Source organism: Carassius auratus, chromosome 18, assembly GCF_003368295.1.
Source record: "Carassius auratus strain Wakin chromosome 18, ASM336829v1, whole genome shotgun sequence".
Taxonomy (NCBI): Eukaryota; Metazoa; Chordata; class Actinopteri; order Cypriniformes; family Cyprinidae; genus Carassius; species Carassius auratus.
In genome coordinates, this window is record NC_039260.1 from 9,378,993 (window position 1) to 9,403,810 (window position 24,818).

The following is a 24,818-nucleotide window of genomic DNA, read 5'->3' on the forward strand; positions in this document are numbered from 1 at the left end:
TGTGTGTGACTGTACACACACTACAGTGCACTACAAGTCTCTCATGCACACCAAGGCTGCATTTATTTGAACAAAAATACAGTAAAAGCTGTAATCTTGTTTGTAAACTGTTTTCTATTTTTATATATTTTTAAAAATTGTGTAATTAATTTATGAATCCTGTAATGGCAAGCTAAATGTACATCAGCCATTTCTCCAGTCTTCAGAGTCACATACTTTTTTAGGAATGATTCTAATATTTAGATTTCATTCTCAAATAACATTTCTTATTATCAGTTAAAAACAGTCGTGCTGTTTAATATTTTTGTGGAAGCTTTCTTTTTTTTTCAGGATTCTTTATAGAATGCTTAATTGAACAGCATTTATTTTAAGCAAATATTTAGTAACATTTTAAATGTCTGAAATTGTTAATTTAATTCACCTGTGACAACTATCCGGTTCTTTCTATCAGATGACTAGTTGCAGTGGTTTATTTCTGCAGTATAAATGTTTTAATTAATTGTTGTCTCAGACAACCACTATATAATTCTATATATTCACTATATATAATAATAACAAATTAAATCATTATTTTATATCCTTATATTTATCCCTCATTTTTTTGTTTAATGGCTTACACTTAGTCATATTCAGCATATAAAGGCTGTTTGTTTTAATTTTTAAAACAAATGTGTGAATTCTTTTTTTACAGTGCAACTACAGTGTACTTACTCTCAGGGATATTTCTATGTTATCATCTTTTCTGAGTTAATTTATTTTGCATGTGTTGATTGGAATATTTCACAGCGAAAGAACAGTTAATTTTGTGGTTACAATTACATTTAGTACTACAAGACACGACTTCTATTAAGAACTACTAGATAGCAGTTGTTTGTGTGTGTGTGTGTGTGTGTGTGTGTCTTGGCATTTAACTGTGTGCCAGAGGCTTAGATTTTGGGTAGGGTCCTTCGAAAGTGGGCGTGATAAAAATTTGTCCGCTGCTGAGAGAGGCCATGTCTGAGGTCGCAGCTAAACCCATGTGCCGCTGGCGCCTGGCCGGCCCATAATTCCCACACAGATGAACAGTGTGCTAACCTCTGTCCTGACGGAGCTAACTCGCCTGGATTTCATTTCACCCACAGGACTGTCATTTTGATAACACTGGGGCAGAGTGAGGAGAGACACCGAGGGCTTTCCTCTCTCCCTCTCTCATCTTACATTCTCCTTTACTCTTATCTCCATGGAGACCAAAGCCAAATGCCCTTGCTCAGCACCCAGCGTCCTCCCTCTACCCTCCGCTTATTCTCTTCTGAAGTGAATTAGGGGTTCAAAAGCAGCTGTTGATCACAGGTAGTCACCCTTTTTTTTTTCTCACAAACTCCAAGGTCTGTCAATTAGAGCTGTGCTTTCATGGGCCTCGAGGTTGATTTTGTTCATTCTGGACGGCTGCTTTTGGATTATTTCAAAGGAAACCAAGAGAATGTGATGTTTTTTTCAACTTTGGCCTGACACACATTTGTAGAGTTGGTAAACCTAACGTATTTATAACTTTTTACATGCGCCACACAAAATAATGCAAAGAATCATTTATTCGAACCAAAGTGTCGAAATGGGCCAATATGGCTGATGAGAAATGATGCGATGAAGGGGAAATATGCGCTTTTATGATTACTTTCAAACTCTACTCTGGAACCTTACCCATAAAGATAATAAATATGCAAATTAAACTGTACCATTCATTCCAGAAACATCCCATTTGAATTTGAACATGAAAAAGCATTGTAATGTGATAAGTAATCAGTCTGCAAAATGTGCTAAATGCAAGTTTGAATTCCCTGTGAGATAAATAAGCAGGCGAAATGTGAGTTTTATTGCCGCTTTTAATGACAGTTCTTATTGACTTGGACAAATGGATAATACACCTAGCAAATGCGCATTAATATTATTTTCCAATTGCTCCGGCATGTGGTTGGCAATTAGAGTTATTTTAGCAATGCAGGATGAATTCATTATCCACGTCGACTGATACTTCATTTTCCAGCAGCAGAATGGATATTGTGTCAGGTAGGGGGTCTCTAGGTATTAACGCAGAGGGGAAAAAAGCCTTATTTGATTTAGAGAATGAATCAATAAATGCATTGTGGCTTTGTCTAAGAAGCCCTGTAAAATGAGCAAGTAATTTACTGCATCCCGTCCAGGAAATATGGCATTGAAAAAAACCACAAGGGGGGTGTCTCAGGACTGTCCTTTGATTGATCGACTCAAGATACAACAAAAGTTTCTGAATTCCCACCTTTATAACAAGTTTGAGAGTTGCTTTCTGTGTTCTTAATTGCAAATTTTGGTACAACGGTAGTCAAAAGATTTGAATATTGATTTGGTTGTGAATTGCAGCACTTTTTTTTTTTACAATTTACAATTGTATTGTTGTTGCTAAAATGTTCTAAAAAAAAAAAAATAGTTGACATCCCTTTCATGCATTGTCTTAGCCACTCAGTCTAAAATAAAGGGCAGAGGAAAGGGTGATTCAGCATGCACAAACCTTTACTTCTTAAATGTAATATGCTATTAATTTAACCTTATCTGTTCTATGAGCAAAAACAAATTGGATATAGTCATCTCATTTCTTTCTGTCTTTAAACCCTGAGGAAACATGTTGTGTTATTGCGTTTGCACTCTCTCTTCTGTCTGTCTCATGTTGCCTTAATACTCCATTTGAGCATGATCATTGGACGTGCAAATGATTGTTTGTTGTGAATTTAAAAAGAGTTGTATAATCCTTAAGAAGAAAAGAACTTGCCAGGACTTGTTACTTTTTGTTTGCGTTGAGAAAGAAAGCGTTCTCATCAATCATTGCCATTCGGAGCTAAATGGATGGCGCTGAAATCAATTTTTAAAGTAAAAGATACACAACATACACTTTGGCATGCACCCAAATATGCTAATTCCCATTTATGGTTTGATGTCAACTTCAAATTAAATGGGATTTTAATTGAAAATGAGAATTTTTGTGTGGGGCCTCTCTGGAAAAGAGTGGCATGGGAGCGACGCGTTTTTTTTTTTTTTTTTTCAGCCTGAGAAGAACGTCGTCGAATGAGAGAAATCGGAAAAACAACATTTGAGAACGGGTTGAGCCTATATATGTGTTTCTTCAACCCTGCAATTCTCCAACAACCTAAGGGCTAGTGAAAGTGCAGTGTGAAATTAACACTCTTTTCCGTATTCCCCCTCCAAATCAAGGCGCGGGCTATTAACATTTGTGTATTTTCATTATGGAAATGGTGTTAACACATGCCCACAGATTGCCACTAGCGATGCAATAATTTCCTCCCTGTGATCATAATGTGTCCGAATGAGTCGTTTTGATTATGACATGCTAATTACATATTGCCTCTCATCTTTTACTCTGTTTTTTTTTTCAGCTTTTCAAATGCACTCCATCCAGGGATCTTTAATAGTGAGCTTTTATGAGTTTGAAGGAAAGGGGAGAGAGTGAGGGGAAAAAAAATATATCATCATGCCCCATGTTCCTGTCGGCAGTGTGAGACCCACGCTTCACTGGCTCCCTTTAAACTTCCCAAATTGCATTTCACAATGAAGAAATACCCAAGCCCTTAACTGCCTGTATTAGATTAGACACCATTAGACGTAATAGAACATTTCTACCCCTGTGATATTTTCATAAGAGTTTGATGCGTTTGATTAATCTGGGCACATTTTATTGCATTAATGATTTTTCCTCGCTGTTCCACTGTAAAGACATCATATGTAGGCTAATGCTGTTTTCTGCCCCCGCTCTCCCTCCTTTTTTTCTCTCTCTCTCTGTCTCTGTAGCCTGTTCAAGCCTGCGCGTTTATTGCAATGCATTGCTGATGAGGTGAGTCGCCGTCTTATGTGCTTTCACTCCTAAAGTCATTGGTAATGGAGTGGAAAGCTTATATTTTGTTTCCTAATGAAGCACGGTGGAGTTGCAGGCAGAGCGACTCCATCTCGCTCAGTAACACCAGACTCAACTGCCCCCAGCCATCCTGCTCTGAGCTTGAACCGGGCAGGCCAGGCAGAACCACACAGCCGGCCTAAGGAGAAGAGGAGCTCGGGGGGGCAGTACGCAGCATGTTACCGGAGGGTTATGACGAGTCAGGTTCAGACGAGATAAAATGTGCAGACAAACAGGTAGATGCTTTCATTTGTGGCTTTTCAACGTAAATATTTAACAACTGGATTTTGTGAATTGGACATTTAAAGCAACGGTGGTTCACAACTGGTTTTGCTTTAGGACTCATAGACCAAACAGTTTGCAAGTACTTCATGTTATCCAAGTCATATTGTTTTTTTATTTTGTGTAATTGTATGCTTTGTTCATGTTTTTCAAGGATGTCATGCAACCTGTCCATATTGGCATCTTCTGGATTTGGTTGGCTTCTTCCAAGTGGCATGTGTTTGTGCCAAAGATACTGGAGAATTTGACAACAAAAGATAAAGGAACACGAATGTGTGCCAAATACTGAAGTTTGACAACAAAAGACAGGAACATGAATTTGTCCTAAATACTGAAGTTTGACAACAAAAGGTATTCCAGTTTTGACTGCAAAAGATAAAGGAATGCGAATTCGTGCCAGAAAAAAAAAATTGGTGTACAATTTTACAACAAAAGATAAAGAGACGTAAATTTGTGCTAAAAATACTGCAGAATTTGTCAACAAAAGATGAATGAATATGAGTTTGTGCAGAGGTTGACAACAAAATATAAAGGAACATGAATTTGTGCCAAAATATTGTGGCTTTACAGCAGACGACATGGGAACATGAATTTGTGCTGAATACTGTTGTACAATAGAAGATAAGAAGGTAACAATGTTTTTTTTATTTTTTGCATTTAGCATTGTTTTTTATTGCTATCCCTGTCAGAACAGACCTGCGGCCCACTTTGTTGGGTTGTGACCCACCAGTTGAGAACCACTGGCTTAAGGCATAGTTTACAGATCATAAGTCATTTCAATAACAAATAATTCTCAGTTACAAGCCAAAAACAGCTTTTACTCAGCAACATTTCATGCAGTGCATCACTTACAGAAAAGATGGTCTGTGGCCTTCCCTGAAACGGTAATATTTTTGCAATACACCTAATTTTGCTAGGTGAGAGGAAAAAGATACAGCATTTGAACATTATTACTCTCATATGCCCTGGGTGTCTAAGAGAAGAGTTATTCGGAGTTATTCTGAGCCCAGCTTCAAGAGCAAGGTCATTTTTAAAACACAATGTTTCTGACATTAACTAGGTCACCATTCACTCGCATTTCTCTCTTTCGCCCGCTCTCTCTCTCTCTCTCTCTCTCACACACACACACTGACTTTCTCCTAAACTAACTTCATGCCACAGCTGATAATTAAACACACTCAATTATCCCAAATTTAATGGGATTTCGGCACCAGTGTTGTATTTAAAAGGTAATGAATAATATTTTAATTGCATACAGTAACTGTGTGAGCCAAGTGTGGTTTTCTGTCACCACGTGTAATTATTAAGTTAAATCCATCTCAGCTCATGAAGCTCTTGTTGAACATGGACCATTTCTATGGTATTAGTCTACACCATTTGCATCTGCAGTTAGTTTCAGTGTGTGTGTGTGTGTGAGAGAGAGAGAGAGAGAGAGAGAGAGAAACAAGCAAGAAAACTTTTGTAGTCACTTTTGTATATATTTTCAGTGATTTCAGAAAGTTTATTAGTCCACTAGTGACAATACTTATATTTTGCCTTTTTATTTATTATTAAATATATTGTATATTAAAAAAAAATATGTAATTACACATGAAATATTTAAAACAAATATTTAAATATTTCTTAAAATAAACATTTAAGTCTTAAATAGTTTAATTAGAAAATTAACACATTTTCACATTTTGCCAAACCCTAAGAGCACCTTGTAATTCATTGAAAGCTAATACATCTAATCTTCTGTTGCTAATTTGCATATGTAATAAGTGACCTCTAAATAGTATAGAATGTATATATCTAACTGTATTTCATAATGTCATTTTAAATGTTCCAAATCCTATTAGGATATCCCAGATATTTGCACCCACTGCATATGTGTATGAGGTTCCTCGTATCTCTCTCTCACACACACACACACACACACACACACACACACACACACACACACACACACACACACACATAACATAGTGAAGTTGTCCTTTGCTTTATAGAAGTGTGTAATTAATAATTAAGTAGCTGCAGTTGTAATGGGTTGACCTTTCTGACCTGTTCATTACTCAGACGGTAAAGGCATCATTCAAAATCAGCCGCTGCGCTGCCGCCCCTCTCTCCTCTCTTGCCCCCCTTGGCTAGAGAACACCTATTTCAGCTTCTATATTCAGATGACCAGCGGCCTAATATGGGTCTGGACTGAATTAAAACTCTCAGTTCCACTGAGGATGAAAAGCCTCTAAATCCCATTGAACAGCTTCCTTTCATAATCCTGTTCAGTTTTTACTCTCTGGCACGAAGATGGGGATGAGAAAGACAAAAGAGGAAAATATAAGCCTGAAACTGTGAGGTGAATGTCAGAACTGTTGCACTCAAACTAAATTATTTTTTCAAGGAGCTAATATAACCCAAAAGTCATAATTGATGTCCATGTATGAAAATATTTTAACTAAAACAATAATTTAAACTGGGTTATTCAATTATTACTTTATTTATTTTTTTATTAGCATGGGAATTAATTTACTACCCTAGTAAATATTTAAATTATTTGATCTATTTTTTTATCTAGATGAGAAAAGGTAGAGCTTACTGATTTTCTGTTTTATGCTTGGATTCCATTTGATTTATTGTGACTGAAATTTGGTTTGTTTTTTGCTATACACACACACTGCGAAATAGATCATGTAATAGTGCAAATATCTAAGCATTCCTAAAACAAGATACATCTACTTGGCAAAATGACACAAGATAATAAATCTTGTTTTCTTAAAGAATGTTTTATCAAAATGAAGTGAGTTTTTGGAAGGAAAAATATAGAGTAAGAAAATGTTTTTTTCCCCATTGAAAGTAAGTGTATTCATTGGCAGATTTATATATTGATTATTTTTTAAGCATAAACTCACTTAATTTTGATTCATTTTTCAGAAAACAAAAGTTAATATCTTAAGTAATTTCGCTTCTATCTCGACTTAATGTCAGGACAACCCTTAATCTTGGACAACAAGACACTTAATAAGTAAGAAATTATTAATTTCCACAACTGAATTAAGCTCAGCCAAAAACTTTTTTTAATTGCTTGTCTGTCTGCATTTACTCCTCCTTCTGTTTGCAATGACACAGACAAAAATAATCAGGCAAACATTACAAGTACCTTGCATTTAACCATCTTTACAGTAATTACCACTCAGCCTCTTTGCTTTAAATCCAATTGAACCGCTGTAGTAATATGTATTTACTAGTCACATTCTGTGGGTGGGATAAGCTGTTATGTGAGTAGCATTTAGTAATGATGAGCATTAGTGTCCTCCAAAAGAGCTTTCATCCCTCTCTCTTTTTCTCTCCTATGAAAGGCTGCTGCCATTATGAATACATGCATGTCTGCTGGCCAGATTGCCTGGCTCAGTAGATGGAGCTCACGCAAGGCTGCCTAGCCTGCGGTGCTGCAGTTAGGAGGGGATGCAGGACTCTGGATAATGATACATTGCTCCTCTGAGCAGCCACAGCTTTTCCACCCCCTCTCACCTAAAGAAAAGTGGGGGGAAATGTTGTGAGTTAATTTAAATGGCCGAATGCATTATGGCAGGTTACCGGGGCTGAGGCAAAGCAGCCAAGAGGTGTTTCTGTGAGCTTCAATTAGATTGGCCTTGTGAGGGTTGATAGTTGCACTTATTGCCCCTGTGTTTCGCTTGTGTTGTTGTGATTGTTGCTATGTTCACAGCATCTCCTGGACTGTTTTGGGATGTTACATGAATGAGATTGATGTCACGGGTGAGTTCTCGCCATATTCGCTACAGCAGAATTGAACAGCTCTCTCTGCCGTGATTGTAATGCACTTTGAATTGGAAGGCGACCTCTGATCAGATCTCTCTTTTAATTACTAAGCATCGTGTTTGTGGCAGACTGAGCACATTGCCTCACTGAGATCTTTTTGAAACTTTAGATTTTCAGCCATCATTAACGTCAATGAAAATATCTTTCATTCGGAGGTCATAGTACAGAAACATCCTTGATCCGGAATCTTTGGTAACCATGGTGATTTCGGTTAGAACTTTGCAGATCTTAACTTAAAGCGATAGTTCACTCAGAAGTGAATCTTCTATTATTTACTCCCCATCATGTCATTCCAAACCTATATTAGTTTTGTCTCAGTGTATATTACTATATTATATTACTATATTCTATTACTCAGTGTATTGTCACAACTTTTAAAACTATAATCAGCCGAATCATCGGTATGTTACACTGAACACACTGTTCTTCTATCTCTTACAGCCTTGTTTTCGTTCCTGTTAAAATGAATATATAGCACTACCATGACCATTGGCTTTCATTGTATAGACATTCTGTGTTCTTCAGAAAAAAAAAAAAAAAAAACACTTCCAGGTTTGGAATGACATGTTGGTTATTAAATTATATAGAATTTTAATTCAACTATCCCTTGAAGACTTTTACAGAAACATCTTATGTTTTGGAGTATGTATGCAACAGTTGATCCTGCTTTGGCTTTGTTTGAAATGGTTCTCCTTGGTGGACAAAATAAAATTATAATATCAGCATACGGTGTCTAAAATTTAAGTTACATGATATTAAAGGGTTAGTTCACCCCAAAAATGTAATTTCTGTCATTAATTATTCACCCTCATGCCATTCCAAACTTGTAAGACCTTTGTTCATCTTCGGAACAAATGAAGATATTTTTTATGAAATCCAAGCGCTTTTATATCCCTCCTTAGATAGGAATGGAACTATCATGTTCAAGGCCCTGAATTGTAGTAAGGACATCTATAAAATAGTCAGTGTGACGTCAGTGGACCAACCATAATTTTATGAAGATAAGAGAATACTTTTTTGTGTGCAAAGAAGACTAAAAGAATTACTTTATTTAACAATTTCTTCTCTTCCAAGTCAGTCCACCTCCATTCAAGAGAATACTATGCACACAATGTCCTTTCTACATTTCTATGCCTTGATCATGATAGTACCATTGCTGTCTATGGAGGGTCAGAAAGCTCTCGGATTTCATCAAAAATATCTTTATTTGTCTTCTGAAGATGAAGGGATGTCTTAGGGGTTTGGAACCACATGAGGGTGAGGAATTAATGACAGAATTTCCATTTTTGGGTGAACTATCCCTTTAAGAGCAAATATCAGACTTGCAGTTTAATCTGAGTTTAGGGGAACCTTTCTCACACCTCCACAGCTGTCAATCATTCTTTAGTCACAAACAGACTACAGCAGCACACTTATCTGTGTATTACTACTTAATTATTGAGGAGATAACTCTTAAACGCAGAATATTCCTGATGGGGTGTCTGGCTGTCCTCTGTTCTCTGCAATAGCACACTTTGTCCATTGTCTGCAAGTAACAAAGTGGGTTCAGTTGCTAAAAAAAAAAAAAACTTAATGTAGACTGTGATTATAACCCAGAAGGGACATAATGGTTTCTGACAAACTCTTAAGCTCTTAATCAAGGCCAATCTATATATACTGTCATTATTCCTTTCTGTTACCCACCTGTTAAGAGATTAATATTGCTCTAGTGAATATAGAGAAAGAGAAAATAATGGAGACTGTGTGGTTGAGAAAAACTGGTGTATTGATATGGATTGATGCAAATATTACAATGTAATAAACATTTATTTAATTATTTTTGACTAGTGATATCAAGGGATTGTGAGACACCAGAGAAGGTCATTGTGTGTGTGTGTGTGTGTGTGTGTGTGTGTGTGTAACAGCTGCTGTTTGTAGACCGCTGGCCTTATTTACACAAACTAGTTGCCTTAAGCATGACATTGGCCTGGTCATTAGAGGACCAATACCCATCTCTCCATTGCTATTTATAGTGTAGCCATCACATGCATAATTAATCAGATGCTAACAGGCTATACCCTAAAATCCCATCCTCTCTTCTTCTTCCTCATATCACATAATCATTTTATCAGGGCCACTGATACAAAACGTAAAAATAGATACATAGTGCAATTAGTACTGATTACACCAAACACTGGCTAAGCACATATGGAACAATGTTAGGGAAAAAATACAATTTACACAAAACTTCCAAACCTGTGTGCCTTTTTTTGAGCAGTACAAAATATGATATTTTGAACTCAGCTATTTTTTTGTCCGTACAATGAAAGCCATTGAGATCTTTTGTTTTGGACTCCACTGACTTTGACTCTATGGACAAAAGCCTTCTTCATGATATTGGTATTATTTTGTATTCCTCAGAGGAAAGGTAGTCATGCAGGTTTGGAACGACATGAGGAGGAGTTAATGATGATGGAATTTTACTTTTTGTGAACTGTCCCTTTAATACAAATTACAAAAACTTTGACACTGACTGATATTTGCACGCTTTCTCACATTTCCAACCTGTTAGAGATGTCAAGCAGATGGTCACACCTAGGTCGCTCAAGCTGTTTGCACTTGGTACCTCTGAGAGTCCAGATTTCCACACATCGGACAACTGTCCCATAAAGAGCCCCAAATGTACACACGCACACCTTCAATCTCACCTCTTGCAGCAAAGAACTTTTAGTATTCTAATAGCTGGAGTTAATTCACTGCTACTCCTACAAGGAAAGATGATGAGGGGGACGGAGATCAGATCAGGGCTTTGGTGAAGATAGCCGATGGCGTCACCCCACACAGTTGCTCCTTTCTGCATACATATAACCCCTCTAGAGCCTTTCCATCTGTATGGAAATGTAGCCTCCACAGCTGGAATCCAGCAAAGCACTGTCCTTTTACTAATAGTTATTATCTCTGTGGACTACCCCTCTGATAGACCTTACAAAACAAGCAAGTCGCATCTTTATGTTAATGCCCCGCTATAGTATACCAAGCGCCTCGGGCGGCACACGGGCCCAGGCGCCAGATTTCATTACTATAATTCCCATTATCGCGGGCTGAGGCTCGTTCTGTGATTGGCACTATTGGCCAACACGCTGAGGTGATGGAACTGCCTTTTTGAGGTGATGCTCTTTTTTCAGATTTAATATGCATTTTCTTGCAGCCTGCAAAAATCAGTCAAAACGAGGTCAAGCGGCACATTCTTACCTCTTTAACTTTGCAACAATTTAAAATGTTTTCTACACTGTTAAAAATCATTGGTCATCTTTAAAGAATCTTTAACATCCATGGAACATTTCCATTACACCAAGCTTCTTTACAAGTTCTTCACACTAAGAAGAAAAATGGTTCTTTTAATAACTATCGACTGAAAGGTTCTTTGAAGAACCCAAAATGGTTCTTCTATAGCGCTTCCATCAAACCAGTCTCTATTTCTAATAGTGTAGCTGTTGTAAAATGCTTCTTTTTAGTATAAAGGAGCTTTGTCAGTCAATCTGGACTCTATATGTTAGCGTGTGGCGAGAGCGTGCTGTGTGCGTGTTTGTGATTGAAGAATGATTGACAGCTGTGGTTGTGTGTGAAAGGGTTCCCCTTTCCTCAGGATGCCCTCACTGTCACACTGCCTTTTAGCACCTTTGTTCCCATCTTCTCTCTTGAGAGCAGGTCTCCGCAGTGACAGATGAGGCTCCGTTTGTGACAAAAGGGTTCTTGTGCTCTTGGCTGTTGTGAACAGACTCAGACACGCATACGCAAGTCGCAGATAACCTCTATAATGCTTTACACTTTTATGTGTGGTACAAATTCAAAAATCAGTTCAAATTTGGCAAGACAAATGCATTTTACAACATGATATAAGTCTGTTTCAAACACACAGACCTCCCAGAGTAAGATAAAGTGATGGGCTTTATAGAGGAACAGCAGATGTAAGACAAAGTGTTATGATTTGCAGTAGGCAGTGCCGGGTATAGTTGCAAATTGTTGTCGGTTACAGATAACAAACTACATGATGAAAATTGTAGTTAGTATTAGATTATACACTATGTAATCAGACTACTTTTTAGATTACTTTTAGATTACTTAATAATTAGCCCCAAAAACTGTCAAAAAGATCACATTGAAAAAACGAAAACAAAGAAAATTAAATCAAAAACGCTTGAAAACAAAAGTATATGTTTTTATGAAAAGTTTATTATTTAAAAAGTTTATAAAAACTAATACTTTTTTTTATTAAAAACCTAGAAAATTATAAAGAAATGTATAAATAGCAGTTGTGAGACAAGGCATTGCTGGGCAGATTACTTACAAACTGTAGTCTGTTATTGATAGCAGACTTCAAAATGTTATTGTAGTTAGTGTAATATATTAGATTAAATTTTTTTAAGTAATGTAATCAGACTGCTAAAAAAAGTATTCGTACATAAAATAAAATAGAAATATTTTATTTGTTTACCTGCATGTCATTAATCAGTATCAGAGAATTAATGCATTACTTAACACAATAATGTGCTGCCATTATGTGAATAATGTATAGTCATTTAATTAATACAATTTTAAAATGTAATATCATCTAATTACAAGTACTTCATTTTTGGAATCTGATTAGGTAATTATGTATAATCAGTTACTACCCAGTGCTTACATATGTGTTTGAAAGCCGTTGAGGTTGACGGGCCAAAGTGCAAGGAAGGATTTTAAGGAGGGCGATGAGCATCAGACTAGGAGTGGAGTGATGTCTTGTTTACACATTAGCAGGTTGAAGGAACCTCTGCTTTTACTTTCAATACCCTCTCACCACCTCACTCCAGAGATTTCCCTAACATCCCTGTCTGCTGCTGTTTCTTTCAAGCATGACATAAACGCATACACACACGGCCGATGCTCCATTGCTCTCCTGTTTGACCTTGACAGACTATATGGCTTTTGAAGGGCTGGTGTAAATCTACACTTAGAGAAGCCACTGCACAATTAGTTAAAAAGAGACATTATTCCCAAAATAATAGAGCCAGTGCTGTGGAACTGAAATTGGCCGTGGCCAGCAGTCTGGGAGCTCTGAGCTGCGTTTTACTTTCATGGGAATAAAACTATTAGTATGTAAATCTGTAAAGTCCCCATTATTATACTGACCCTTTTAGCTACCACTCTCATTCTGCCAATCTACTCTCTCCTATTTCCCCACTTAGCACCGCTTGTGCCTTTCATCGAGTGCATGTCATATCATAACTCATACAGTCCCGTTATGCATTATACAATGCACATAAACAGCTGCATAGCTATTCTTCCTGTTGGTAATATATGAGTACGGACAGTCTTATGAAAATCTACGTGCCTCTCAATTTCAGTCGCACACACACAAACACGCTTGTCTCTGCCGCACACAGACATACTGCATCTCCCAACGCCGTCTAATGAGGTGATGACCAACCACTTGTTATAATTGCTTTAGACTCCTTTTAATTTTCAAGCTTATTAATCATATGTAGAGTTATTTAAAAATGCATAAATTAATCTTGGATTAAAAAGCCGATCAAAGCCTCAAAACAATTAAAGAGTAAGGTGAGATTTCCCTAGGGCTGGCAGTTTTATTTTAATGGAGTGTTCAGGTGGTTATCACAGTTTGATGTGCAGGCTGTGATTAATGTAGGAACACTTAAATGAGTTTTTCTTTCCTTCAGTCTTGTAAAGGTAAGCATGATCCACATAATGACCCTCCTGATTCATCTCTTAATAACGTTCTCTTTTTCTCGCTGTCATTGTGTTATAACAGAGGCTGACTTTTCTGCAGCTTCTTTTTAAAACCGTTTGTAATGTTCATTCGGTTTTCTGTCCGGAAAGCTTTTGATCATCTCTTATGTTGTTAAAATTAGTCTGCTTTAATGTGCATAAATTAATTATAGCGTGACTGTGATTTGCCTTATTTTGGGTATGATTCCATTTGAGTCTTCATTTGTTTTTGTGTATTTCTCTTTTGATAATGTCAAGGGTTAACCAACCCATTTGGTAAACTAAAATAAATACTAATAACCTAGCTGGGTTTCTATCTTTTTTTTACGTAGTTTTTTTTTTCTTTTTTTGGTTTTGTTTAGTCTCTGCGATTTAAAACCTTCTAGTGGAGTCTAAGCACAGTGACCCTGTGTCAAGGGAACCAAGAGTGACAAGTTCGTTTTAAAAGCCTTGTTTGTTTTGAACCTAATTTTCTGAGTTGACAAGTAAAATTACCGTAGCTGCCACTCACAAATGGGCAGCCTCACTACCTCATCAGGTGACCCTACCCTGACCCTTATAGACACTCTGAAGGATGGAGACAAAGCAGCATAAAAACTTATATAATTAATACAGGGGCCTAGGACATAGGAGCCAAGAAAAGGGTTTATGCCAGCTCTCAAAACTGATCTTACTCATTAGTTTCTAAACTTGCTTTTACAGCAGCACAATGCAGCACAATTCCACCAGTTTTCCTATACACATTCAGTGGTTAACCTTTCAAATAATCTTGCGTGAATAAAAAAAAAAAATTATAATATATATATATATATGTATGTATGTATGTATGTATGTATGTATGTATGTATGTATGTATGTATGTATGTATATGTTTGAATATATGTATGTATATGTTTGAATATATTTTGGTATATATTTAGCGATTTGTAAATTTTTAAAACCTATATCTTCTAAATAATCATAAATAATTAACCCGGTGTGATTTGCTGACTGCTTCACCATTCACAAGCACGCATCCTTTTCAGTCGCTCGTTTGTAGTGCAGCTGTTGCGCCTGTTCTCGTTTATATTGTGCAGTGTGTGCTGCACAGCCTTCACTATTCAGTCCACCTGGGTTGACACAAGTGTGCCAGTCCTCATAGACGACTATTACCGGGACGCCTTTATCAATGTCCAGTAATTAAATTGTCACCATTTAATTTTCTGGCCACAGCGATCCTTTTGGAGCTATCCGCTCTTAATAAAGGATCTAATCGAAATGCTATTTCGAAGTGAAACAAAAAAGGCGTTGAGACGCGACCCAAGTGTGGCGAGCTAGCTGGGATCGATAAAGGAGAAAAGGATTGATTTGTCCCTAAAATTAAATTTATTGGGGTCATGGTTTTATGCTGATACCTCGTAGAAATAGTGTTCACTCTGAAGCTCCATTCTGAGGCGACTTTGTAAGGGGTTATTTAATGTTCATATTTATAGGTTTTGGCTTGTAACTTTTAAAGAAAGTTACATTTCGTCTGCTCTTTCTTCAAAGACCATTAAACTTGTCTAAACGAGCTGTCTAACAGGAATGAATAGGGGTCACTGGAACCTCCCTGACGCTTTACAACAACATAACACGGTTTCTACAGTGTTCTTGTTCTAATCTGTCGATATGCCAGCACGTGCAATCCAATAGTAATTAAGCTTGAAATATTGTGTTTGGTCAGGCTTGTTACGTTTTTCTTAGCAGGCCTACTCCTATATTTTGAAAAGAAAAAATCATACAATTGGACATTTTTAATTTCTTAAAAAACAAGGGGTATAGCCTATATTTGCTCTATAAGGGTAATATCAGCTGCGTTTTTAGGCTAAGGGTAAAAAAATTCTTATGATTTCATAAATTAATTCGTAATTGATCATCTTGGTGCCTAACAGTCTTGCAGAAATGTCCGTCGTCATTATGATACTCAGTTCAGCACTCTTCTTGCAGTAGGCTATTTTTATATTCATAATTAGTTTTTTTAAATAAAAGTATAAAGTAATAAATAAATAAACAGGATAGATAAGTAAACAAACAAACAAACAGTAATACAGTCGACACGTTGAATTTACGAGGACGTAAACAGGCCTTCATTTTTTTTTTTTTTTTTTTTTTTAGATTGCAGTTTTTAACAGGAACTCAAATTTGCGTGTTTAATGCTTTTAATAGGGTTCACGCATGTATGTAGCCATATCTCTGTCTGTACTTTTGAAAAGGAATCCATTAACCGATTAACGTCCAGTTGTTGACATTTAATAAACAACTACTAAATAACTTTTTCAGTTAATTCCATTTGAAATGATAATAATAGTAATACATTATGGATTGTTTTATTGTTGTTAATTGTTATTGTTCATTATTTGTATTATTATTAGCCTATTATTATTATCATTATCATTAGTATAACAACCAAGGTAGGCTATATTGTCACATCGATGAGTGTTAGAATGGGGTCTCTAATTTCTTAAGGATCAACAAAAGGGCTAAATGAAATATCCGGTACCTGCCCCGATTCCAACCATGATGGGTAACTAAAAGAAATAATGGATAACAATATGGCATTCAGCTCGGTCCCTGAATAATTTAAAAGAAGTGAATAATTACAGTCCAAAATGGTAATTATTGTTGGCGAGAAAGAAAGTCTCTTGCCTGTGAAAGTCAATAGCACTGGGCTGGGTCGCATTACTCCAAACTCCCTCCCCAGGTCCTCCCTTCGCTATCAATATTGCAGAAAGCGTTCGCTTTCACATCACAAGCATTCTGGAGACTATCACGAACAGTTAGCGAGGATAAAAGCAAGAAAATATGGATAAAGTTCACTCTTCACTTAAATCATGAAATACATTTTTGTATAGAGTAAAATGCATTTATAGGAAGTTTTCTTTGCCATAAATTAATGCTTTATTATGCTATTTTATTGTAATCTTTTTATTATTAACATTATTATTAATTATTGCCCTATGCATCCCATATTCCCTTCAAAATAGAAGCCACTTGATTTTGCGTTGTATCTGAAATATTTAATGCAGACACGGCTTTCAAGCTGAATTTAAGGCGTAACGTTGTAAATTACGCTTAGTCTTCATAAGAATGATTGCTCCTAAAAGATAAACTAACCCGTGGGAACTAAAACATATGCGGGCAACGGCACACCCCTAACCCACGCCGATCCAAATAGCCCCCGGAGACAATCATTGCTTAGCCTATAAGTCCCCCGGCACCATGCAGTTTCAATAACACTATAGTTTATTTTTAAACAGACACTGAATACAGATGAAAAGGCTCGAGGCCATTCCCTTTTCCCGTTTCTGTTTATGCACTCTTTTAATTTATGCTATTTCGTATGATTTCCATAAAATGTTCCCTTTCAAAACAAAACAAATGGTAAGTTGTGCACAAAATAAATGATCTGTTTTAACTACTTTCTTTTTCTTTGGTGAGTGCATGAGCGGATTTGTATAGGTGGCCCAGTCAGACGTTGACATTGGTGCACGAGCTCGTGGTCACTGACTGGTTTGTAAATGATTAACATTATAAACGTTTCCCTAAACGACTTGGCCTAGATGATTTCTTCTCTTAGTTTTGTAAACATTAGGTTTGGTTCAAGAGACTTGATCGGATGACTCCTCCTTTCTCCAAATTTTTTTTTTTTTTTTTTTTGTTAAGCATCATTTTCTTTATTTCTTTTTCTTTTTTTAAAAGTTGGTATTTGCAAATATTAGGTTTTGGTTCGATGCATCGATTAAGAAGCATGCAACAAAACATAATCACCGTTATGCTATGTAGAAAACATTTTATTGTAGCATCAACAACACATAGGCTACCCGTTTACCTCAGAACGCACCAGCTTAATTCCCACGTTCAAACGCGAAAAGTGGTAGCTATTTCACATTAAACAAACCTTTTCAGAGCTTACATACAGCATTTAGATTACTACTACTAGGTTGGCTAATCTAAAGTCTTCCTAAATGCCACACACGCCCCCGCACACACTGGCAGACAAGCAATCACTTTCATGCGTTAAAAGATCACGTGGTGAACTTTAAACGTCTCCAGGCCTCAGTGACAGCACTGACTGTCGTCCCCATTGGTCCCGAAGGCAAATAGTTAATGTAAATATGCTGGCGCTAAGTGGGAGTGCCTCGCCATTAGTTTATCTGTCACTTGAGCGCTGTCGAATGTCTTCAGTGGTTGTGTCGTTGAGGTCCGCACTAGCATGTGGTCACCCTCCGCGCGCACCTCAACACTAGTCGCGGGAGAGCCGAGTACGATGCAAGTCCACGCGCTCTAATAGGCCTGAGAGAAAACAGCTAAACAAGCGCTCGTGGACATTTTATATTAGATCGGCGCGATTCCAAGGCGTCTGATTACCAGAACGCTCTAATAGAGGACAGAAAGAGCGCATTTATCCAAAGGACTCGAAGGTTTCGAATACGCGTTTTCCTCCAGAAATAAAAGGCACTTCGCTTTCTTCTGAAAAAAAGGTGAGATTTGTTTGCTTGCAGTGTAAATTTTTGTGTATTTAACTGTTCAGAGGCAAGAAAAAAAAGTCTAATCGCGAGGAGCTGCGACACAGTATCTTTTTCACAATTTGTCCAAAAGCATAGCCTACTGCTTTGTTGTTAACATTATAAATAAGCTACATGCGTATTAAAACACGGGCTATAAATATGTGCAATCTATTTAAATACATAGTCTCTTTACAATGTCTAGCTAATCAGTTCTACTTGCTGCGCAGTTTAAGTTTTATTTAAATTGAGATTAGAAAACCTAGTTGTAATCTTATTTGGTTTATCAACAGATCAAAGATGTAAAGTGTATCTTTAGTAATTACAATTAAAGCGGCTTAAAGCTTCTTACACCTTTGTTAAACTCTTTGGCATGGCTCAATGAATAATTTCCTTCCGCTTTTTCCTCTATAATCCCTGGTGTTGACACAACACTTGTTTGCTTTTTCTAGACTGTCTTTTGTTCAACACAAAAAGTAAACTCGTAATGTAAACAAACTGGAAATGAATTAAAATGGCTAAAGTTGAATTGAAGTTAATAGCCTACCACTACGGCCATCTCTGTAGCTTATATTTACAAAGATATATATTTTTTAAAAATAGATTAATGTAACCATGGTGGCCACCGAGGCATAAAATATTATTTTTCAGATTATTTTTCTTTTCATTATTATTCTGTTATTAAATTCGATCGCTTTGCAATTCTGTGAAATAAGACAATAATAGTCTCGTTTTTTGTTTCAGTTTGTTAGATCAACATACACAATAGTGTACTTAAAAAAAATATTCCTTCTATCCATCTCCGCAGATTTCCAGGAATGGAATCCATCCCAAATCAGCTGCCGGCTGGAAGAGACTCCAGCTGTTCGCCGAACTCTAAACAAGACTTGCAGCCTTACTCTGGGCCAACACTTAAGCCGAACCAAGTCAGTGAGACCTCTTTATATGGAATACCGATCGTTTCACTAGTCATAGACGGTCAAGAGAGACTTTGCCTAGCCCAAATATCCAACACTCTTCTGAAGAGCTACAGCTATAACGAAATCCACAACCGGCGCGTGGCCCTGGGCATCACTTGTGTGCAGTGCACCCCGGTCCAGCTGGAGATTCTCAGGCGCGCAGGGGCTATGCCCATCTCCTCGAGACGCTGCGGGATGATTACAAAGCGAGAGGCCGAGAGGCTCTGCAAGTCGTTTCTGGGCGCCCACAGCCCGCCGAAATTACCAGAAAATTTCGCTTTTGACGTGTCGCACGAATGCGCGTGGGGCAGCCGGGGCAATTTCATCCCGGCCAGATACAACAGCTCGAGAGCGAAGTGCATTAAGTGTTCGTTCTGCAACATGTACTTCTCTCCAAACAAGTTCATCTTTCACTCTCATCGCACGCCGGAGTCCAAATACACGCAACCCGACGCAGCAAACTTCAATTCGTGGAGAAGGCACTTAAAACTATCCGATAAAAACTCACCGGACGACGTGTCCCATGCCTGGGAAGACGTCAAAGCCATGTTTAACGGTGGTAGCCGCAAGAGGACGCTGCCAGTCGGTGGGTCTGGTAGTTCGTCCTCGTTTAGTACGCAAGCACCGAGAGGTCAGACCCAGGGGGAACCGTCTGAGGTGCCCCACAAAACTCTTCGATGTGAGGATGAGAGGGGGAACGTGACGATGCCGAGCAGCATACGCAGTTACCCTGTTATTCCGGTGCCCAGTAAGAGTTTTGGGATGTTACAGAAAATTCCACCACCGCTCTTTCCACATCCGTACGGTTTCCCTGCGTTTGGATTGTGTCAGAAGAAGGATGACGGTGTGGTGATGGGAGAGCCGAACAAAACAAACCTGTCAGGTGTGTTCTGGCCGAGCGCGAAGGACAGTACCTATCCTTCCTTCCCGATGTTTTGGCCTACAACAGGCAGCTTGGCCATGCCAACATACCATCATGCCCAGCCTAAACCTCCACCTGACGTGATGTGCACTAGACATAGTGAGCTAGACGTGTCAGAGCAAAGTGACCGAAGCACGAGCACCCCAAAAGACAGTCTACTTGATAACGAACGGTGTTCCAGCACTCAGTCTACCAGAAACGAGGAGGATAAATCTGGGGATGAGAGCAGGTCTATAGAAGGGATGCCAGCCACCTCAAGAAAAATAAGCTACATATCTGCATTCAGGCCGGTTGTTAAAGATGTTGAGAGCATCGCAAAGCTATACGGAAACCGGGGTCCGTATTCTGGTCCTCGATCTGGTTACATGTCACCAGATTTCTTGAGTGAAAGTTCTAGTTATAGATCGGTGTCTCCGGACGTGGACAGCGTGGACGATCCGGATGTGGATGTGGAGTCACATAAAGTGCACGACGACGAGGAGTGTTTGCAGCTGACTGTGGACGAGCGGCGGAGTCCTCACGGTTTGACCGTAGCGCAAAGTGACGGGGTTAAAGGTCAAGACCATGAGAATAGCCAAATGCACACCATGAGTGATCTACACACGACGAATTCAAGTGAAACGCGGTCGTCTGATTTGGAGAGTCACGACAATAAACACACGACGCGCTTTGAAGTGAGTATCTACGGAACCATGCGTAATTCCTGCGATTTTGTATTAATAGCTACATTTTTCATTATTTGGAAAAGCAGTGCTAGGTAGCCTATTAAACGGCTTGATTTTTATGAAATTATTCATTATTATATTTATTCTAAACATTATATTTATTCTGTATCCTCTATTATTTTAAAATATAATAAATATAAAGTTGCCCGTTATATAAAAGCCGTCAGAAAAGTAGAATTAAGGAAATGTCTTTTTTATTATTATTTAAAAATAATAATTTAAATACTTTTCTTTTTCACTTCAACTATTAGTCAATTTTTTCGATTTATTTTACATTTTATTAGATGTGTTTTATTCTAATCTAATTTATAGAATCCGGCTAATTATTGTTAATGTTTTGAAATGAGAAGGCTAAGTAAGGTGAATGCGTCCAGATGATGGGGATAATTGTCGCCCTGCTTTTGAAACTTACTGATTAATTCAGGACATTTGTTGGCTCTTCATTATCTTAGTTCTTTGAAGATGTAATTAATCAAAATAGCGGACGTTCCACTCGTATTCTAATTGCATTCAAATAAAAAAATGCAAAATTGGGTAATTGCGAATAATAGTCTTCTCAATTTTACAGGTCTATGCACGTGAACGAGACGAGCACGTGCATCAAATGAGCACATCTTATTTTGGTTCAACGACCACTTATCAACGCGAAGCGAGTGGTAGGCCTATTTTCATTCATGTGGATTTTTCTTCCTTCATTATTTAGAAAACAAAGTCTATCTTAACATAAAAATGTATGCTTATAGTTAAAGACGTGCATGAAGAAGAACCTTCATCTACGGTAGAAGAGATGGAACCCAAAAATCATCCGGATCAAACCAACATCAGTGAGGAGCGCCTGAAGGAACCAAATGATGGTGCGTATCGTTAACTGGACCTCCTAATATTCAACACTAGTCTGATGATTTGCTTCATATGTATGTGTTGTGTTCGCAGATGAGGAATCAGTGCGCAAGGACGCTGGCAGCAGGGTCTCCTTAATTGAGAAAAACATAGAGAACATGGCCAAAGGTAAAAAAAAAATAATATGTGCTGCATTTAGAAGAGCTGAAAAGAAAATGATTCGTTGAAATTGATAAAGAAAAAAAAATTATGGTTTCCATGGGGGATTCAGCAATAGCATAACAATTTAGTGTATTTTGGTAATAAAACCATTAATCATTTTGTAATTTTAAACATTTGCATGAGCTGCTGCTTTTATTTATGTTAACAGAGGAATTGCAGAAACAGCTTGTGGAACAAGTTGAGCTTAGAAAAAAGTTGGAGCGTGAATTCCAGAGTCTAAAAGGTATGTTATGTTAAAATTATTTTAAATGTATTATTTACATTTTACTAGACATATGCAAAAATATCATTAATTAATTCTCTGATGTTTATTTATAAGTTGTTACAAACTTACAATTGCTTGAATCCAAGTAATTCTAAATTTAAATACTTCTACTGATATTTTTATTTATAAGAACTGAAACTTGGAAAACAAAAAAAATACTGTTTGAATATAATACATTTTATAAAAATGGGTACAGATACATTACAAATTGCTTCTGCCTGCTGATTATTAGTTGGTCATTTAAAGTTCAATACTAATAGCTACATTAAAAATTACACTTACACAAAATATATATTGTCATGTGTTAACAGAGATACAACAAAGAATCCTACAATCAATAAAGCTCAGTAGCTGAAAATAGATTTAAATGAGTTTTGCATAACAGAGGCACCACATAAAAAATCTGCCAAAATTAATAAGCGAAAAGATTTAGCGGTTATTTGGTTGAATGATATGCTCCCTATGAATAGATACAATTGGATGTTTGTTTTTTTTTTTATGTTTTTTTTAATTGAGAATTGATTTCACAGAAAATATTGAACTACTGCAACAGAAACAAAATACTGGAACATGTGATAAAGTTTAGCATGACAATGATTTAAACACATGCAGGAAAAAACGAGTCTTGGAGAGGCTGATGAAAACTGCTGTACACAATCTTTAAATGTATTATAATTGGTATATTTCTATGTTCATTTTTAAACGTATATAAAAATACATAGGAACATCATTTTAGGTTTCAGTACTTAAAAGCAGTCAAAATAATGAATTAATGTCTGAATATTTTTGAAAAGCACTATATCATTTTTTATTTATTTTGTATAGTGATAAACATAAATGTGCTTTGATATTTAATTTACTTCACATTTTTTCTTAGACAGTTTTCAAGACCAAATGAAAAGAGAGCTCTCATACAGAGAGGAAATGGTGCAGCAACTCCAGATTGTTCGAGGTAAGCGTTTGACTTCACATGACAAGTTCTGGCTTTCTATTTAATAGAACAACAGTACACTAATCAGAACTGATCACATCCTTTTAGGACTTTTCGTGGTCCTTTCTGGAGTTTGTTCAGTCCTTTTGACTGTTTTATATGATACTAATCATTAGGTTTATGTATTTGCATTGCTGCAGTAAGGGACTAGCATAGCCATGGATCTGATTGTTTTTAACAACTTCTGAAACATGTTCACTTGAATGCCAAAAAAAAATCCCATGCACAAAAGGATTAACTAATGCATTCCATGCATTCAGGATAACTAAAGGACTTAGAAGGCACAGTATGACAGTATTCAAGTGTGACCTTGAATATTTTTGATAATCCACACCAGTTTAGATGTTCATTTGTAGACACTATATATATTATTTTAGAAGCAGACTTGAGCCACACTGCAGTTTATTAAAGCAGTTATTGTCCTAAAACACATTGTTTCTCACACTCTGTTATACACATCTATACACATACCAACACAGACAATCATATGGTGCTTTTGTTTTAAATGATTCATTCACTTTTTTCCCAGAAGCTCACGACGCACTACACCATTTCTCGTGTAAGATGCTGACTCCCCGTCACTGCGCTGGGACCTGCACCTTCAAACCTCCTCTTCTTCCGCCTTGACGGACACCTACTGAAGACAGAAATACTGCTGTGTCAAATAAAACTTTGTTTTTCCCTCTGCAAAACACTGTTAACCTTTAGACCTGGAATAAGCAAGTGTGTACTGTAGTATTTTAGCTCTTACACTGTAATGAAATCATTTTCATTTGCAAAAGAGTGTTTTCAGAGTCACTGTATGTACTGTATAATTTATATAAAGTTCTAGAAAACTGCATTATAAAAAAATCGACGTCCCACTTAAAAATATTATCATCAGCTGTAGAAATCACTGGTATTAAGTGGCCATGTGCAATGCATATATTTGTTATGTATCCTGTGATACCCTTTTTGTTATAGTGATAGGTAAGGACGTTTTGTTAAATTAGATGAATGTTTTTGTATATTTTATTTATTCCATGTCCATGTTGGTTGTTTATTCTCATCTGCATATTTGTATAATATTGATGTAAAGCACTTTAAATTGGCAGCCCTAACTACTGAAATGTGGATTAAATGATCCTGTTTGAGAGTTGGTCTTCATTTCATCAATTTCCATAACGATGAATAACATTTGCATCTGTGTGAGTCCCAAAGAACAACATGACATTGATATCAAAATCTTAGTTTGAATATACCTGTGCATATTTCCATGAAAATAACTGTATCATTATGACAGTTTTGATCATTATTAAAAAATATATAAATTCAGGGTGTTGAAAAAAGTTCCCATTAGTCAGTGATGGGGTGGGGTTTGACCCTTTATAAGACATTTCTTTTTGGTTTATTGATGAGCTGAATATATTAACTAACAATTATTATTATATAATCAATAATCATATTTTTCCATTTATTGAAAATAATGAAGTATTGTAAAGGAGACATAGTTTTTCAGTTCTCATAATTAATGCATGCGCATGAGACATGGTGTCCTTACATCAGTAGGCTAATGAGTCACAAAAGGGTTAAGATGAATTATATGTATCCACTAACACACATTTGT

The 24,818-nt window shown here is 36.9% G+C and overlaps 1 protein-coding gene across 4 annotated transcripts; it reads left to right on the forward strand.

The window, feature by feature from the left end:
- Nucleotides 1-17,562: 17,562 nt before the first annotated feature.
- On the forward strand, nt 17,563-24,340 carry skor1b (SKI family transcriptional corepressor 1b). 4 transcript variants are annotated; one of them, XR_003294309.1, is made up of 8 exons: nt 17,563-18,264; nt 19,097-20,843; nt 21,463-21,550; nt 21,638-21,748; nt 21,828-21,902; nt 22,105-22,179; nt 23,103-23,173; nt 23,742-24,340. XR_003294309.1 is itself a non-coding variant. In XM_026287479.1 (8 exons), the coding sequence occupies exons 2-8, from the start codon at nt 19,107-19,109 to the stop codon at nt 23,837-23,839; spliced, it is 2,259 nt and encodes a 752-aa protein (XP_026143264.1). In that variant the 5' UTR covers nt 17,563-18,264; nt 19,097-19,106; the 3' UTR covers nt 23,840-24,340. The 4 variants fall into 4 exon arrangements, 2 of the variants coding, with proteins under 2 accessions (XP_026143264.1, XP_026143265.1); XR_003294310.1 differs by having other exon boundaries at nt 23,745-23,859; XM_026287479.1 differs by having other exon boundaries at nt 23,099-23,173.
- Nucleotides 24,341-24,818: the final 478 nt, after the last annotated feature.